The 18,689-nt window shown below is 41.0% G+C and overlaps 1 protein-coding gene across 2 annotated transcripts; it reads left to right on the plus strand.

Annotated features, from left to right (window-relative positions):
• Window positions 1–2,474: 2,474 nt before the first annotated feature.
• Window positions 2,475–17,163, plus strand: noxa1 (NADPH oxidase activator 1). 2 transcript variants are annotated; one of them, XM_071543861.1, is made up of 16 exons: window positions 2,475–2,604; window positions 3,379–3,553; window positions 5,173–5,255; window positions 6,183–6,291; window positions 7,244–7,378; window positions 7,893–8,000; window positions 8,526–8,585; window positions 8,674–8,711; window positions 9,466–9,604; window positions 10,384–10,452; window positions 10,876–10,963; window positions 11,738–11,850; window positions 13,722–13,882; window positions 14,888–14,996; window positions 15,805–15,928; window positions 16,117–17,162. In XM_071543861.1, exons 2-16 carry the CDS (start codon window positions 3,380–3,382, stop codon window positions 16,221–16,223), a joined length of 1,617 nt encoding a protein of 538 aa, XP_071399962.1. In that variant the 5' UTR covers window positions 2,475–2,604; window position 3,379; the 3' UTR covers window positions 16,224–17,162. The 2 variants fall into 2 exon arrangements, with proteins under 2 accessions (XP_071399962.1, XP_071399963.1); XM_071543862.1 differs by lacking the exon at window positions 10,384–10,452 and having other exon boundaries at window positions 16,117–17,163.
• The last annotated feature ends 1,526 nt before the right edge of the window (window positions 17,164–18,689 follow it).

Below are 18,689 nucleotides of genomic sequence, written 5' to 3' on the forward strand. Positions count from 1 at the left end.
TGTGTTTTTATTATGGGATTTGTGCATGTTAAAAAGTACAAAACAGCCCAAAATAGAATGCAGGGTGTGTTAACCGATATCAATGTGCGGCTGTCAGACAAACGACACTACAATTTTACAAACTATCAAAAGCTTTTCAAATTGTGGTTTAGAATCACTAATTTTCATTTAAAAAAAAAAAAGGAAAAGAGCACAAAATAAACTACTTATTCATGTCAATACTGATGTTTTCTGTCTCTTCCTACTGAAGCTGTCATACGTTTCCTCTATTCTGACAATAAATACAATACATCTTTATCTTGTCCTCTGTCACATCTTTTGTTGTTTTTTTTGAGAAACAAATGCATGACCGTTAAAACCATTATAGGTTCTAATAGAACTAACTGATTAACTACAGCTAACAAAAGATAGTTGCATATTTTGACGTAAGTATATTGCCCAGTGTTGTTTTGTCTATTTGTAGAAATGTGCATTGGCATTTTCAGATTTGGACTCATATAATGTTACCAGTTGCAAACATTAGCTTGTTAGCTATCATTTATGCAACATAATTCCTGGCCTGTTAGCAGTTTGTGACCCTGAATTATGTCACTTTTTATGGCTGTGCAGTTGTCTGGTAACAGAAACAGTGAGATATGTCAATAACACTTCTTAACATTACTGGCGATTGTGAGAACCCCTTCCTACCCACTTCCCAGTTGGAACTCCACTCTGTTTCTACGCCCACTTCTCTCTGGGCTCATCGTATTATAATGTGACATGAATAAAATATTTTTAGTGTTGGTGTTACAGATTACTGCAATTCAAAAGCATCCCGTCACTTTCAGATTAGAATTACAAGTGTTTTCTGAGATGGCTGAACACCTTTAGGTTTGGGCGTTGTGTTTTTCTCCTTTGCAGAAGTGTACCATCATATACCTAATGATGGCATATTTTTTTTCCATTATGTTTTGCTTACGTTTCAGTTAAGTATGAGCATGAAAGCAATTTGGGCCTGGGTCACTTTCAAAGGGGTTACAGGTGCAGGTGTAACTTGTGAACATGGTTTAATAATAATAATTTTATTTGTACAGCACTTTTCTGCAAACAATGTTAACAAAGTGCTTTACATAAACAATAGATTAGATCCTACCCGCCGCATTGTGATTACTGCACACACAAAAAGGCAACTTGTACAGCAGGTTGACCCAGTATGTTTGAATATGAAATATATAATATTGTCCTTTTCATACTCATATGGTGTTATACTTTATGAACATTTCTAGGCCTAATCAAATCTTTGGCTCATATATGATCACCTCTCAGAAAAACGCTCATTTATGTTTGAAGAATTGTGCACTATATTAAAAAAAATAGAATAACTTCCTTTTGAAGAGAGAAGCTTCAGGAAAGCAGACTAGCATCATTTTCCTTCCAACTTCCTTCTCTGAAACACCTGCAGTAAAATCAGGTCAAAGGTCGCTCAGAATAGATCTCATTCAGTACTTCCTAGTCATTCCACGGTCTTGTCACTGTGCCATGACGTCATCTGTCTACAGTGAGTCACCATAATATAATGCATAATATTGCCATATAGACCTATTTGGCCTCGCAATTCTTGGCACTTGTTTTAACCTGCTTGGAGGACCAGATGGGTGGAGTTTTGGTCTCATAGGACAATACTTACTACTACTATACTTATCTGTGATTGACAACTTACCTGACACTGTGTTATTCAACAACAGATCCTGCTGCTGTGATTTTCAATGGAACGTTTTAGAACATAATTTCACCAAATAGCATTTTTATTGATAGAAGAGAACATAGCGGAGGGATACCATTTAGGAGAGATAGTTCCTGTTGGGGAGACCGGATCTACTTTTATTTTTAAATACTAATTTTAGTGTACACCAAGAATAGAAACACAAAATGACAACGTACCTATTACTGCTTTATTGTCTTAAGAGCAGAATCTGTTGCTGAATCTGTTCACCAACGTGTTAAATGTCAGTTTTCAGGCTATTTTCTTGGTGAGTAGTTTATATTCTGGTTTTCATGGTGGTCAAGTCCCAAATAACCCCCATGTTAAAACTAAGTGGAACATTGCTTTAAGGTTTAAAGAAACAAACATTGATAAACATCATCGATTCACACTAAATAACATAATTAATAGATCTTTACAATCAACCACATTACATATTACACTACCAATGCACAAACTTACTAGACAATGATAAGAGGTTGGCCTAATTAATAGCAGGTGTATTTGAAGACTTGATGGTCCGCCTACCCAGCCGGGGATAGGCGGTAAGGCCTGTCCGTCAGGCTTGTGATTTCTAACAGATACAAAGTGACCCAGGCGTGTTGCAATGGTATTGTGTACGTGCTGTAGTGACTCTCCCCTGGTGAATTCCTCTGGCTGTGTGCCCCGCTCAGGTCCTATCTGGGGAATGTGGATGGAGGACTTCCTTGTTGCAGCAGGGCGGAGATTCCTGGCCAGCCTGTTTCAGCCTAAGTCGGCCTTCACTTCCCTGTCGGCAGACCGAGGGAGACGGGTATCAAGGTAGACCTGCAGACTGACCGACTGACCGAACTCTCGCCGACTACTCCTTTCAAGAGCAGAAGGTAAGCACTCCTAATGCAGGAGCTTTAAAAGGTAAAAAGTGTTCAGCTTGTATGAATTGAATAACATCTCCAGGTAGGAAATGTGTGAGGCACAAGGAAGTACTGCAAAAAGATGCTGCATGTTCCAGGTTGTTGTTGTTGTTGTTTTTCTTTAAATAATACTTAAATATATATATAAAATGTATTACTTTTTATTCGTTTTGAAATGGTTAGAAATTGTTAGGGTTTGATGTAAGATTTAATAAAGGATGCCTAACTTGAAACACAATCATTTTCTCCATTGGTTTTCTGAAGTACTTTATTTCAAAGCTTAAAAAAAAAAAAAAATGTACTTGATAAAAGTCGGCTTGTCTCAGTATTTGTAACTGAAGTCAAACTTGACATGGGGATGTAATGTATAAGTAAACAGTTTGATTCCAACAAGCCACATATCCATTTTTAATAAAAAAATTGACTTTAAAGTCATCACACTGTAGTGCATAAATATAAATGATTCCATTCTTAAATAAATAACTAACTTGATAAATAATACATATTATTATTTATAAAGCACTTGTCAATACACAAAGCGCTTTAAGGGATAAATAAAATTAAGCAATGTATAAAATCGTGAACAATAACTAACTAAAATGTCTTCATAATTAAAATAATAAAATGAAAAATGAAAAAGAATCTTAAAATGACTTAAAACAGCCTACGTTATTATTTTTTTTAAACCAAAATAAAGGACTCATCCAAAATATTTTCATCCAAATTTTGTCACATTCTGTCCAGGATGCTGTACACCGAGTTGCTGCGCTTGTGGGACGAGGCGGTGAAGGCCGTAGACGCCAAGGACTGGGAGGGCGCCCTGGCCAAACTGGACCAGATCACCGAGCCCACGTCCCGCACGCTCTTCATCACCGCCTCGGCCCACCTTGCCCTGGGACAGCTGGAGCCGGCCCTGCAGGTGCTGTGTGTGCGTGTGTTGGGGAGTTGATGGGGGGGGGGGGGGGGGGGGGGGGGGGGGGGGGGTAGGAAAGGGGAACGAGGCTTGTATGTGTGTACATGTTTGTATGAGTTTCATTTCCAAAATGCTTTATATACATGTTGGAAAAAATTGCCACCTGGAATTCCTCAGTCAATATTTTGAATTGATTCAAATCCCAAAAACATCATTATTTCATAAATTCATAGTAGCTTCAATAATAACCCATAAGACGACTTACTACATTGACAACACTCTGTTTGTAGTGTGTGTATTCCCTTGTGTGTATGTTTGTGTGTGAGTGCATACCAGTGTGTATGTGTATGTACACTCAGTGGCCACTTTATTAGGTACTAACATTAGACATTAAATAGTACCTGGTAGGACCCACTTTTGCCTCCAGAACTGCTTGAATTCTTCAGAGCCTGGATTCAACATGTAGCTGAAACATTCCACAAGGATTACAATTACAATTTAGGCATTAAACAGTAAAATAAGTGAACATTCCTCAAGCATCCATAGGGTGTGTAGTCAGATAATGCCATGAAAGCAAAAAGTGCCACACCGTTAAACAAGAAAAGTAAAGTAAAAAATATCCCCCCTATCAGCAGTTATGTTAAATCAATAATCAAGTGTAAGCATTAATAATCTAATAACACAATAGCAACAACAACAACAGCTAAGGGCCTGACTAGTGTGTATGTGTGATAAGGGATGCAAACCCTGGTTCAGGTAAGGGTCTAGGACAGTTGGTTGTAGAGGATCACACCAAGGTTTTTGCAAGACAGAGTAGGTGTTATGTTGGTTTTTGTTAATGGTAATGGAGACTCAATAACTTTATGCAGTTCCTAGATTTTTCAGCTGAACATTCACGCCGCCAACATCCCGCCTCCCCGCTTCTCACCCTCCCACCTCGTCCCGAAGTTCTAGAGACCTGGACTGAACAAAAAAAAAAAATCACACTCACGTTGCTTGACGGGAACGCGCGCATTCAACTGGCGCTCCACTGGTACTAAGGGGCCTAACGCGAGCCAAGAAAACGTTCCCCACACCATTACACCGCCACCGGAGTGTTACCGCTGACGCCAGGGCGGGACGGATCCGCCGCCGCTCCATCTCCCTGTCGTTTAGCTGGCAGCTCGGCTTCCTGCTGGCAGCGGTTTTTCTGCTGCTGCACCTCATCCGAGTTTCTGTTTTCATCACTTTTCTACCAAGTACAAGTACAAGCTTTGCCGTTCCCCTCTGACCTCTGTCTTCAAGCAGGACCGGACTGCAGCTGACTGGACGTGCTTTGTTCATCGTATGATTCTCTGTAAACACTGGACGTTTTTGAGATGCTTTATACTTACATTTTACTAATATATAAGGAGTGGGCCGGTGTACCTAATAAAGTGGCCACAGAGTGTATGTGCACACTTGCATTGTAGCGGAGTGGCGAGACCGTCTTCTAGAAGCAGAACGTCTCCGGTTCTAAGACGTTGAACCTGTACCTGCATTGTAACTCAGTCTGGATAAGACTATTTGCTGAATGTCTACAATTGCATTATCTGTGTGTCCCACCTGAAACGGTCCTTCTCCTCCCCCCCCTCTGTGATGTCCAGGCCTTGGACCAGACCATCGCCAGGGACGAACGTCTCGCCGTGGGCTTCTTCCAGAGAGCCGCGGTACGGATGCAGGTGGACAGGTAGGAGGCTGCACCGTATCCTATCACCAACTGTCTTTGATAAGATTTTTTATTAATTCATCCAGCCTCATAGGCCCCTGCTACATGGAGGATTTGTTATCACACGCTCATCCACTCACAAGATCGCATCTGGCTTGTGATTCATTCATGAAGAACAAACTGTTACCAGTGTTCAATTCAGATGATCCCATCCTGTGAGACAGTTATATTTCCAAATGACTTTTACTTGAATGACATAAATTGTTTTGTAAGATGAAATGATTCAAATGGTCAATATCTCATTTAAGAATCAAACGCTTTACTTCTTCCCCTGGAACTTTGTCCATTTAGTGTTAAGATCTCTTCTTAGGGCTGGGCGATATGGTTGAAATAATGATTTTTCTCGATATCAATATATATCACGATATGGTTCATGTATGCAAAATCACGTTAAATAATCAAATTAATGTTCATCTCATTGAACCGAATGGTGATGTTAGGTGTGATGTCAAACAAAACAGAAATATTCAAATAATATTCCTACCATACCTCATTTTACCAGAGTTTTTAAGTAAAATTAGCTTGTCATCATCAATTTAGACAGCAGAAATGTGTGTCACGATATTAAAATATCTTGATGATTCCACAATAAACGATAAACAATAATATTGAATTATCGCCCAGCCCTATCTCTTCTTATTGGGGATGGGACGATATATCAAAATTCAATATATTGCAATACAAAAATGTGACAATACGTATCGTGGGGCAGAAAAAAGAATCGCAATATTAGCTCCATGTTATTCTGCTGTAGTCATCACAAATGAAACGCTTGACCATCACAGTTTCACAAGCTCTCCATCCAAATGATATTATTTGCACTTTGTAATGACATTTTGACACCTTCATCCGTCTCTTCCTCCGCTTTCCACCTTGCCGTCTCTCCAGCTTGGAGGACGCTCTGTCAGACTGCATCTGGGCTCAGAAGCACATGAGGGGGAACATGGTCATCGACTACAAACAGCTGGGCCTGCGATACAAACTGTACAGCTGGCAGGTCTGACACTCCGTCTCCCACACACACACCATTTCTTTCCTATGTGACCACACGCGTTCATACAAGGAAACACCAGTCACCCAGCATGCCTTCCTATTACACGTTATTACCAAACCTCTGAAGAAAAAAAAAAAAAAAAATCCAATCCCACGAGGTCTGTCAGAGCTGAGAAATGGAAACGGAGAGAATCGCTTTCATGTCAACGGCTCCATTGTGCAGTTCAAACGCCACATACACCTGGGAACTAACAGAGCCTCATTGATGGAGGCTGAAGAAGAGGTTACACAATATCAAATATTTCTCACAGTACAGTACAGATAAGACGTATCATAGCTTCCCAGAGAACCTGCACCTGTGCCTGCAGCCTGTCAGTAAGCTTTTACTTCTCAACTGTGCTTTAGTACAGAGGAATCTGGACCTGAATCCTTGTAATGTTTTGGAAAGTAAGCTAGCTAATTAGAGCAGAGATCCAATAGAAATGTTGGAGTATATCACTATGCTATATACTTAGTAATAATACTGCTTTGTCATTTGCTTTTTTGGCTTGAGAACGAGGCTTTTTAGCCTTCGTAGATGAAATGTGTTGCAACACCGCTCGCTTGCAGCACCATCCTCCATCATTGAGCAGTTGAAAATTGAAAAAGTTGCCTTGAAATGCCATTTGGTGGTGAGTTGTTGTTCCAAAACGGGCTGGAAAGTGAGTTTTGAAAGACAGGAATCTGAGCAGCTGGCCAAGTAATCGCTGGGTCATTGATATCGATCAACAACCCTATCAAACCTGCAGATATATTATGGTAATTTTGTTCTGTGGGGCACTGAAAATCTTAAGTAGTGCCCCGTTAAAAGGTCAATATCAGCCTATCAATATATTGACCAAACCCTAGAACCAAATTTTTCACACAGCAGCAGATATAATATGGAAATAATGAGCATAAATCTGGATGTCCACCAGGTGTTATATAATGCAGCAGCTGTGTACTGTCGGATGGGCCAGTGGGAGCAGGCCAGGGAGGTCCTGCTGTCCGCCTCCCAGGAGAGAGGAGGGGGTCGAGGGGGAAATGTGGAGCTGGCTTTGGACAGTGTCTTGGTGAGTATCGAAGTCCATTGCTGATTCAGTGTGTTTGTTGTGTGTATGTGTGTGTGTGTATATCTGTGTGTTGTGAGGACATGGAAAGATGAGGAAAATCTTCCAAAATGAGGACATTTTGACACTCACTTCTGCAAGGGATAAGTTTAGAGTTAGGATTTGGGTTTAGGGTTATAATGAGAATTAGGATTGGGTTTAGATTGGGGCTTGGGCCTCATTTCCTGGATTTCTATGAGGTGGTGTTGTTTTTCAGGAAAGAAGGCGATGCTATGCCCATTCTATGTCTCTACTCTGTGTACTCTCCACTCTGAGTGGGGGGGGGTTCTTGTTTCTTGAGGTTAAATTTATAGTAAAGGTTTGGGTTGGGTTACAAATAGGTTTAGATTAGGGTAAGAGTCAAGGTTAGGGATAAGGCTTTGAGAATGAATGTAGTCAATGAAGGTCTTGGCAACTATGGTAATACAAATGTGTGTTGGTGTGTGTGTGTGTGTGTGTGTGTGTGTGTGTCCTCCAGAGGGGGGAGGTCCTGGCTCCTCTCCTGGTGCCTGAAGGGGATGTGTTTCGCCCCAGGAGACAGGATGTGGAGCAGCTCCAACAGAGAGACTTCCTGGGCAAAGCAAAGGTACAGCATCACGGTGTCTAATGTACACCATGCCTGTTGTGTCATGTCTTGTTGTGTCAACTTGATGTGGCACTCACCAAACCTTAACCTAAGTGAATCCAAATCGGTGCTTAAGTTTTGGTGGCAAATAATATCAGATGCAGGGACTTTGCATAGCTTAGAGTTCAGTGAATTGACGCTTCTGTCTTGTATGGACATGAAAAACCCAGAAATATTATATTGTTATCTTCAGGCCTGGAAAATGCCATGTTAATAAGCAATAGATTGTTTGAAAAAAAATGCCTCGACTGCTTATATATTTAGACCTTCTTTGAAGAAATAATACCCCTCTTCTGAAACAAATGTCCTGATTACATACAAAACAAATATCTAGGACATTCAAATCAGCTACTCGACAAAAAGGCAACTTTTGAAATGAGGCACTAATAAATATTGGTCATCAACCTAACATCTAGAAACAAATGTAGGATTCCTGAATTTATTATAGACACTCAGACCTTGGTATGACTGTGTCCTACTTTCCAGGTGATTTCCTCCATGATCCCCAATGATGACTTTGGAGGCTTTGAGCCACTGAGGCTGCAGGTGAGGCTGACCAGAGTTAACAACAGTCTGAATGTGCTCATGTTGTCAGTCATCTCTTCTCCTGACCGTCTCTCTGTCCTCTCAACAGAAACCTGGCTTCTATGAGCCCAAGGTGGCTGGAGCTCAGTGAGTATTATCACCAAGATTGAATATAAATACAAACATGGAAACAGAACGATTAACTAATGCATTTATTAACATGATTAAACATGAATAACAACATTAACAAAGATTAGTTAATGTTAAATGCACATGAACAACTGCATTAATTAATGTTGTTATACATGTTTGTTAATCCAATGTATTGTCTAAATTGAAACCCTAACTATTCATGTATTAAAGTAAATCACAACAAGCATTACCTAATGCTAATGTGTTATTCATGTAATTTGGTTATTTTTTTTGTGGATTTAATATAAACTCATCTAAACTCTATATCTATCTATAATGTGAACTAATTTTTGTTCACGTGCATTTAACATGAACTATTCTTCGTTAATGTTGTTATTCATGTTTTAATTCATGTTAGTAAATGCATTAGTTAACATTAGTTAATGAACACTTAATGTAAAGTGTGCATTATTTCTACTATTACTATTAATACTAGTACTTCTACAACTAGTAATGCTACTATTACTATGACTACTACTACTACTACTACTACTACTCCTATTACTACCTCAACCACTACCACTGCTACTACTACTTCTGCTACTACTACTAAAAATAATAACTAATATAATAGCAGTACATTTTATCTATCTAGCACTTTTCAGGGTATTCAAAGACACTTTACATCAGACAACAAAGCATGAAATCAAATACAGTAGAAGGATGCTTGTGGATGTGTGACTGATTGAATTTCTTCACTACCCGTTAGGGATACTCGTTATATGCGTATGCGGGTCCCTTACATGGCTCGGGGCACCGGTCAGCTGACGGTGCCGGGAGGGGCCATGGTCTTCATATTCAGCGAGGAGGACCGGGACGGGATGGCAAGCGTCATATACGACGGACAGGTGGGAAGGAGGAGAAGCTGCTGCGTTCATAACGAGCCGAACATTCACTATCATTTTCATAGACTCCCATTTAAAAACAACGTAAATAGTTCAGTGGAATCAGGGTTTGTGCAGGTCCTGAGAAAAGTCTTGAAATGTCTTAAATCAGTGATTCTCAACCTTTTTCATATAAAGGACCCCTAATTTAGTCCACATTAGAGCCATGGACCCCCATTTGATGAGATTTTGTCTCTCGGACCCAAATCTGAGAATATTTTTATCGTTGGATATGATTTTGTCCAGAATTCCATGACTATCTGTATTGTAGGTAGAGAGATAACAGAGAAACTATGATCAAAATAGACATTCTTCTACATTCTCTAATTGTGTTCTTCTTATAAATGAAATAATGGTGAAGTTTAACAATTCATCAATTTCCTGGGGACCCCCTGGAACCCCCTCAGGGACCCCTGGTGGTCCCCAGCCCCCACGTTGAGAAACACTGTCTTAAATCATAGTATCAAAATTTAAATATAATATTTTGGCCTTTTGTATTTCTTTCTACTTGGAACTAAAAAGCTCTTACAAAGTCTTAAATGCAACTTGCAGACACTCTGTGCATAAGAAACAGAACCAGTGGCTGTAGAAGGTTATTCATTGGTTTGTCTGCTTACACCAGCACTATAACATCAGAAGTGGCTAATGAAAAAGCTTTACGGTTTACCTCTCTGTGCTTCTGTCAGGTACTGTTGGATTTATCGATTTCAGTGTCTGATTTCTGCTTCTGGATCCTTTTTCAGAGAGGCCTTCTGCCCGTGGCCCTGCTCGAGCCAGCGGACGTCAAGACGACCAAAGGCAAAAAGGAGAATGTAATGGGTTTTTTTTTTTTTTTTTTTTTTGTCCCTTCACCCCGCTACACATTGTGACACTTTGGCTTTCGCTTTGAGATACTTCAGGGTCACGCGGAGGGAAACAATATATCGCGGCTCGACGAGGACCTTTAATCATGGCCTTCCACAGATTGCCCAATATCAGACTCGTGCTGAGCAGAGCTTTATCCGCGCCTCACCCTTGAGACTTAGCGGGAAAGCTGTTGTGTCAGGGGAAAATAGTTGCTGTGTCGAAATCGCACTCAAACTCACCGCTGCGTTTAAAGCCTCTCGAACCGACCGTTACAAAATCGCTCCGTTCTCTTCGACACAAGATGCTTGTGGAAGAATAGCGGGGATAATTCAATACTCTTAAGATTCTTTTTTTTTTGTGACTTTTTTCTGTCTTGACTTCTTCCACAGAGAGTCCCCAGTGGGATCCCCCTCCCGCCGGGCCTCAAGCCGCCCACTCGCCCGGAGACCCTGCCCGGCCCCGCAGCTCCTCTTCAGGGTAGATGAGTCACATTCCTCCTTTGTCCTCCTACTCTACTTTCTCTAATATCCTCCCGCCTCATGGGGGGAAAAAAAAAAAGACCTTCACACCCTTTATCCTCAGATCTTCTCCACCTAGCGCTTCTCTATTATACAAGATCATTCTCGGGTCACACTCCTTACTGGAGTGTTGCTTGTGCTGTTGCACTCTTTTTAAGTAGCTCTGGATAAGAGAAAATGGGATATAATGGGGATGATGCCAATATGTATCATAACGTATGTGATCAGACCAGGGTTTGACCAATATGGGTTTTTGCCGGCCAATACTGATGATTTTAGAATATGATAGACAGTATTTTTTTCCGATATTCAGTGTTGATATTCAAATTACAATTTTCATGCCAAAATAATAAAAAAATACATTTTAAAAAGCAAAATAAATTCCAAAACATTACAAGTATTCAGTTTTCCCCCCAGTATTGTATTCTTTTCAGGGTGAAAAAGCCTCTGAAACAGCATTTAGACCAAAGAAGAAAACATATTCATGCACACTTGCATGAAAACGTCTCAATTCAGGTTAAGGTCTCCCCATAGGCAACCAGTGTATTTATCAGTTCTACAATAAATATGTAATCAATCAAACTGCATCATATCCATCATATCAGGGGTCGAACACACTGACTGGACCAGATCTGATTTTTAATGAAAGCCCAATATTGGCAAACTGATATATCAGTCTAACCTTTTGTGTTTTGTATGTGATCAGACTGTTGTACATGCGTTCCCTCTGCAGTGCGTTTCGTCACGGACACTCCACCTCCGTCCTACACCAACGCCACCCGGCCCCCCCTGCTCGTCACAGAGCCACCCAAGTACACCGCCAACGCCAGCAGCCCCAGCCACCAGGTAAAAGCTCACTCTTTGTAAAAGCCAGATTTATCCGCGTAAACCGAGAGGCTGCGTCTCTCGTCTGGGTTATTTTCCTCCGAGATCCAGCTCGTGACACACAAACGCAGTCTTCCACAGTTTTCCTACCCCATCTAAATATAGAGGGATTGTGTGGACTTGTGGATAAAATGCTTTGTAAGGCTTGAACTTAGCGGGGAGAATGCTGATGTGTCCTGATTAAGTCACTACGACGCTCAAGGGAGGGAGAGGTAGTCAGCGTTCGGATATAAATACTCGCGGAACTATTCGAGAGTAGCTTTTGTGCCTCCGCATTGCCAGAGTGACCTGAATTATCTTTGAAAGGAAAAACCTCTCTCATTCTTACGGCGACTAACTAATGGACTTCCTGTCCCACATTTCCCCGTGAAGTGCCTGTTTGTCTCCGTCAAGGTTACGCGGCAAGACTTCAGTTCAGGAGGATGCTCTTCATATCTGCCAGCCCATAGCCGGTGATCATGGCAACCCGCTGCTTCTTGAACAAAAGAAGAGGGGGGAAAAAAAACACCTTTTGTTCAGTTAACTACACAATTCAAGGATGTTTGGTAGAGCTGTGAGGCTGTGGCAGGTTTTCTTCACTTAAACTCTCTGAGTCATACTCACTTTAATTGCCAGGTACAATAAAATGTACAGGAATATGTCTTGGTTAAAATGCAGAGACACACTGACATATTGACAGCTCACAGAGTTTGATAGGAATGAAACCACAGAACTTGAATGGATAAGAACGGTCATTCCCACTCAAATCAACATTCCAGGACGGTCGGAGTGGTGGCCATTTTTATGTGAACTGTTGGGCTAGCTTCCGTATAAACTGACTAACGGCAAGTCGTTGAGGTGAGAGGTTTTGCAGCAAGGACCAAAGGAGCTTGTCCGTCACCTTGTTGCCATAATCTGTTTATGTTGACTAGAAGAGCTAGTAAGAAGTACAATCTTTGATAATGCTACATTAGCCTCGTCACTAATGTCAGCTTTCAGTTGAGTTTTGCTAACAGACTCATCTACACAGTTCTCAAGCAAGTGTGACAGACTTTGCAGTCTTAATGACCAGACTTGCATTGTCACCATAGCAACTAACCCTTAAAATTCCATAATCACAATTTTATGATGTACTAGCCTAATTACCATGACAGACGGTGGAAGGACTGTTCTCCATTCAAGTTCTGTGACTGAAACACTGACCAAGACCATCAGGACCTCACATCCAGAGCAAAGGGAGAGTGCCAGACACATTACGGAGAGCAGACGATACACGGGTTATCGCATACGTTCGACATTCCCACTGCTTCCCAAAATGTCAAGTCATTTTATTCTGAGGCTTTCCCTGGAGTATTTTGCACATCAGCGACCCAAATGCAGTCAGCAAATTGGTTTGGTCTAATTTATTCTGCTTTCAGAGGGCTAAATTTACACCGTAGATTAGAGTTTGACTGATAGGGGTTTTTGAAGGCCGATATCTTTGGACTGAAGCTGCCGATAGCTGATATCTGGTGCTGATATTCCAAATCTTTATCTTTCATCATGGGACACTAAAACTCTCCATTGAAAGACATCCTACTACTACTACTACTACTACTGTCACTGCTACTACTACTACTACTACTACTACTATAACATGACATAACACAATACAATATAGTAACATAATATAAAGGCTTCCCATAGACAATCAGTATAGTATTGATCAATTCTACAATAAATATGTAATCAATCAAACTACATCATATCCACCATATCAGAGGTGGACCACACTTGACGGCCAGTCTAACCCTACGCAGGCTTTAGCTGTACTTGCAGTGTGTTTTAACTGTGTTCCCCCACTTTGTTCCCAGTACGCCGGCTCGGCCCAGGGGGGCGAGGTGGCCTCCGTGGTGGTGAAGGTCCACTACAGATACACCGTGGCTCTGTCCGTCCCATTCGACACGCCGCACCACGAACTGCAGGAGCGAATCGCACACAAATTGGGCCAGCCAGTCGCTCGGTTGCGCCTCAGGTAACCGCAGGCCTGCCAACCCACTTCTGTCACCTTGAATTTCAACAAGTGATGCTTCACTTCTAAAAATATCCTTCTTCTTTGTCCATCCCCGCCCTGTGGGTCCGCTCTTCTCTTCTCTTCTCGCTCCTTCCTGCTGCTCTATCTCCATTTGAAAGGATTCATTTCATTTCGGAAAATACGTTAACTTAAGTTCAGGGGGTCGATACTAAAAAAAACAACAAAAAAAAACACAGATGATTTCATCCTCTATGCCTCCGCTCTTATCCGGAGTGACAGTTGCGATGAGTGAGCAAGTTAGGGTTCAGTGTCTTGCTTAAAGACACAAAGACAAGACAGGCATCAAGCCTCACAAAAGGACACTAAGAACCTGAGATAATAAAAAAAACAGTGCTTTTGATTTGGCATGGTGCAAAAGTTCTGAAATTGTACTGTTTTTGATGGTGTTTTTGGACTTTGCTTTTAAGCCAATGCACCCAAATTAAAGTAATTCATTAGTGCCTTAGTCAACACAGGCACAGGATCAAACATCTTTATTCACAATCTGTTCATGGACACAACATTGTTTTTTGTGAGATAAGAAAGGATGAGATCAAATTTACTGTCCCTGCAGGGAAATTTGCCGCAGCACCAAGGACATAAAAACAGTGCATGAAAACAGCAGTAAACAGCAGCATCGGATAGAAACATCATGCATGCATCATTATGGGATAAAAGCACATCGTACAATCAGTCCTTTGGATGGAGGGTGGAAAAAAAGAAAGGGCATCATTCCAATCATATAATGGGCATCATTCCAATCTCATTTTGCAGGGATCCTCTTTTTCATGGGATCCTCTAGTTACGGGACTATCTAAATTTTTTTGTAAATAAAAAGTTGACAATTACATCATTGTCAACTTGTTTTTTCGCTCCCTTCTCCCTCCCTCCCCCCTCCCTCCCCTGTCTCATATCTACCAATATTTGCCCTCATGTTCCCCTGCCCCTGTCCCGGTCCCTATCTAGACATAAGCAGCATGGCTCCCAGGTGCTGAGGCCTCTGGGTGGGGAGGGGGAGCCAGGCAGCACCCTCCTGGAGGTGGCCGAGGCGGGCAGAGCCACCCTGTGGTGCCAGGTAGGGACTCCTGCTCATACACACACACACACACACACACACACCCGCTACATCCACACCGTATTTACATAACTAATATTTTTTAACCTTTATTTATCTAGGGAAAGTTGACAGAAAACGATACTCTTTTCCAGAAACAGCCTGCTTTACATTCATATAGTCAGCATTAGCCAGAGGACCCCACAAAAGACAAGAATAGAACTAATATAAACTGATTTTAATCAATTTAAAATAAATTTACACCCCTCTTTTTGTTACAATAAATTATTTCAATCTTGAGTCATGGTCACCCCCCTACTCTATAGTGGGCTATTCCACTTCTAGTGAGATTTTGCCACTTGACTTTAAGCCCAGTTTTGTTGCCACTGCATCAGTAGCTAAGAGAGAAGTTAAAAAATAAAATTAGCAAAGCTACTGAAGTTTATATATAGAAACAATACATTAAAAAGTGAGAGAGTTGGAATTCAGGGGGGATTCAGGGGGCCCTATTCTTGCCTTTGCCTACGGCCCCCAAATCACTAAGTCCACCCCTGCATATAGTTACAAACATTCACACTGGAAGTTGCCCAGTACAACCACAGTCTTCTACTGGCGGCCACTGAGCAGCTGTCGACACTGGGGTTCAACCTTGCTCAAGGCCTCCTCAGCAGTATTTGTTTAGGGATGAGAGAGTGTTACTCATTCACTTCCCCCACCCGCATTCTCCAAAACCAGTCCGGGGATTCGAACCGGAGACCTTCCAGTCACTCGCGCAAAAGTACGCCCGAGTAAATCCCTAATTTAAAAGCTCTCTAATCCTGTATTTCAGACAGAAGACCCCCTGGACAGCCGTACCATCCTGTACCAGATGGTGGCGCTGTATGACTACGCTGGCGAGGGCCCAGAGGACCTGGAGTTCAGCGAGGGAGACACCATCGACGTCCTGGGCGAAGGTGAGGGCTGCAACTCACCCTCCACACTGAATGACTTGTCAGTGGAATAATAAAAAAAAAAAAAGCCGTTTGTCTTTTTCTGGCAGTTTCATTGTAAGTGCTCTCCCATTGCCTGCTCTCTCTTTCTCCGTCCAGATGTTTATCTCAGTGCCTCTCTCTCTCTTTCTCTCTCTCTCTCTCTCCTCTAGTTAATGAGGAGTGGCTGGAGGGACACTGTGCAGGGAACATAGGCATCTTCCCCAGCTGCTTTGCCTACAGGGAAAACCCCAGCATCGATCAGAGCTCCGTGTTATAGGACCAGATCTTGTGAAATCAACATGTAAATATCTGCTGTTTACTTCTAAATGTCCCATACTGCCTAATGAAGAGTCAGTGCAATATTCCTATAATGTTCCTATAGGGGCTCATAGTGTGTCTGCCCTCAATAGTGATTTTATCATATTTTATGGTATTTCTATCTCCTATGGTATCACTATAATATCCCAATAATATTCCTATAGGGGCTTATAGTGTGTTTGTGGTCCTCAATAGTGACCTAATAATAATAATAATTGCTTTAAGTTCCTATTGGAATATTATAGGAATACCATAGGAGACACTATTAAGTATTCCTCCACTATTCCTATAAGATTTGTACATGAATTTATATTTATACTATCCTGCTAAAAAATTATAATATGATTACTATTGTTCTAATGTATCTACCAGTATGTGGAAGTAGTAAAAGTTAGGTAATGTACAGTATGTACTCAGCATGTAGTCATCATCATCATAAGGTGAACAACCAATAAAAGCAACATTTTTGAAATTCACATTTGAATTTTCACTCAATTTCAAAAATTGTGATGTGTCTGAATGTTATTAGCTATGATGAGCCCTTTGTTAACAAAATATGAACATTTTAGGAATAAAATCATATTTGTTTTTTAAATATTGAGCAACATCAGGTAACATGTTTTTCCCCAAAATGGTTATAACATTGAAAATAGTACCGATCATGTTAGATTTTCTTGAAAAAAAAAAAAAAAATTCTGTGTAACTTACATCAGTCTGATACTACTTACTGTAATGTATGCTATGAATTTCGATAATAATGCATTTCACAAAGTTGTGTAAACTCAGTTCAGGTGGGTTTACCTCCCACTACATCCTTGCTTTCAACACTTCATAAGTCAGAATTGACATATTTTGACAACCAGTCATTTCCTGCCGGTGACATCATGCCTTGCTCTGTCAGTTTTGTGGTAATGGTCGGTGAGCTGATTCCTCAAAGTTGTTTTTCACTCAGAACATCATTATTTGGAGCAGTCAGTGGCGTGTTGCATTATTTGCATGACATTTTTTTTCTGTATTTATCTGGCGCAGCTATATTAGCCCCCTGCCATTTATGAGCATTGACATTCCCTCTTAACTCTGAATTAATAAGCGCTCTGACTGCAGGCCGGCCTCTGGCAGGAGAGTTAAGCTGTATCACCTTGTCAACCTTTCCCCCCCCCCGACTGCTGTGAATTCATAAAAGTCTATAGATTAAATCTCAAAAAAGAGCCGTCCTCCAAGCGCTTCTTATGTAGCTTTGATAGGGAAAGAGGTGGCTGGGGAGGGATGGTGCTCCCGCCTTTCAGCCGGAGTTGCTCCCCCATATTAAACTGCATGTGACGTTAATAAAGTTGGATCAAGCAGCTGTACCGTTCCCTAATGCAGTTAGGACGGCTCTGTCTGCCTCCGAAATGAAGCCGAAAACCAATAATGTTCAGGCAGCGGCTTCAAGTCGCTGAACCCGACGTTAAGTCCCTGCTTCTAATATCATTTACCACTAAGACCTACAAGCTCTACAGCCGCTACGGCTCTGGGGACAAAGATGACTGACAACATATTTGGTCAACATGAGAAATTATTAGACATCAGCTTAGAGGGAACATGGTGAATGTTTCCATATGTACACTTTCACACTAATCATATCATTTTAACATAATGGTGATGTCCATATTGCATCTACGTGGCAATTCAGTCAAATCCAATGTTATTTGTATGTTTAGTCATCACACAGGACATGAACATCAACATCCACACCAACTTACATTATTTCTAAATCTCCAAGGATGTGGGATCAGCAAGTGGGAGATTATTTTAGAAAGATGAAAACAGATAAATAAATAGAAAAACAACAAGATATAATGGTACAATTAAAAATAGGATACAATACAAAAATAAAACGATTAATAAAAAAACCCCAACATAAATAAAAAGCGAACTAAATAAATTCATAAATGAAAAATAAACAAAATAGGGAGTGAGGTGTATAGTATATACATACATACAGATACAGAGTACTCTTCTGTGTACATACAAATACATACGTGTGTGTATGTGTACATACATATATAAATGTGTATGTATATAGAGTATATATATGTGTGTGTGTATATACAGTATATATAAATATATATACGCACACAATATACAGACACATACACACATACATGTACACATCTGCACCTATATATTGGCTGCAACATGCAACTTTTTTGACAATAATATAACAATAAATAAGTAGGATTATGTTACATTATCAGTCTGTGTGTTCATACCTAAATCCCCTGTTTGCCTGAAATTCGCTTTTCAATGAAGTTGGAGATGTCTTGGTGTGTATACCATTTCCTGTGGGCGTGTCCTATGGGTGTGGCTAGCAGTGAGCCGGTTGTGGCTACCAAGGTGAGACTAGCAGCCACAGAGCAGGGAAGTCACAGCAACAACAACAACG

This window comes from Centroberyx affinis, unplaced genomic scaffold (assembly GCF_046629955.1).
Source record: "Centroberyx affinis isolate AG114_WGS23_722 - 3 ecotype Tasmania unplaced genomic scaffold, CSIRO-AGI_Caff_v1 ptg004389l_1, whole genome shotgun sequence".
In the NCBI taxonomy this organism is placed as follows: Eukaryota; Metazoa; Chordata; class Actinopteri; order Beryciformes; family Berycidae; genus Centroberyx; species Centroberyx affinis.

Coding starts and splice junctions, on each gene's coding strand:
- noxa1 (XM_071543861.1), top strand. CDS start 3,380: ATGCTGTACACCGAGTTGCTGCGCTTGTGGGACGAGGCGGTGAAGGCC. Junction 5,256..6,182: donor GTACGGATGCAGGTGGACAG/GTAGGAGGCTGC, acceptor CCGTCTCTCCAG/CTTGGAGGACGCTCTGTCAG. Junction 8,001..8,525: donor ACTTCCTGGGCAAAGCAAAG/GTACAGCATCAC, acceptor CCTACTTTCCAG/GTGATTTCCTCCATGATCCC.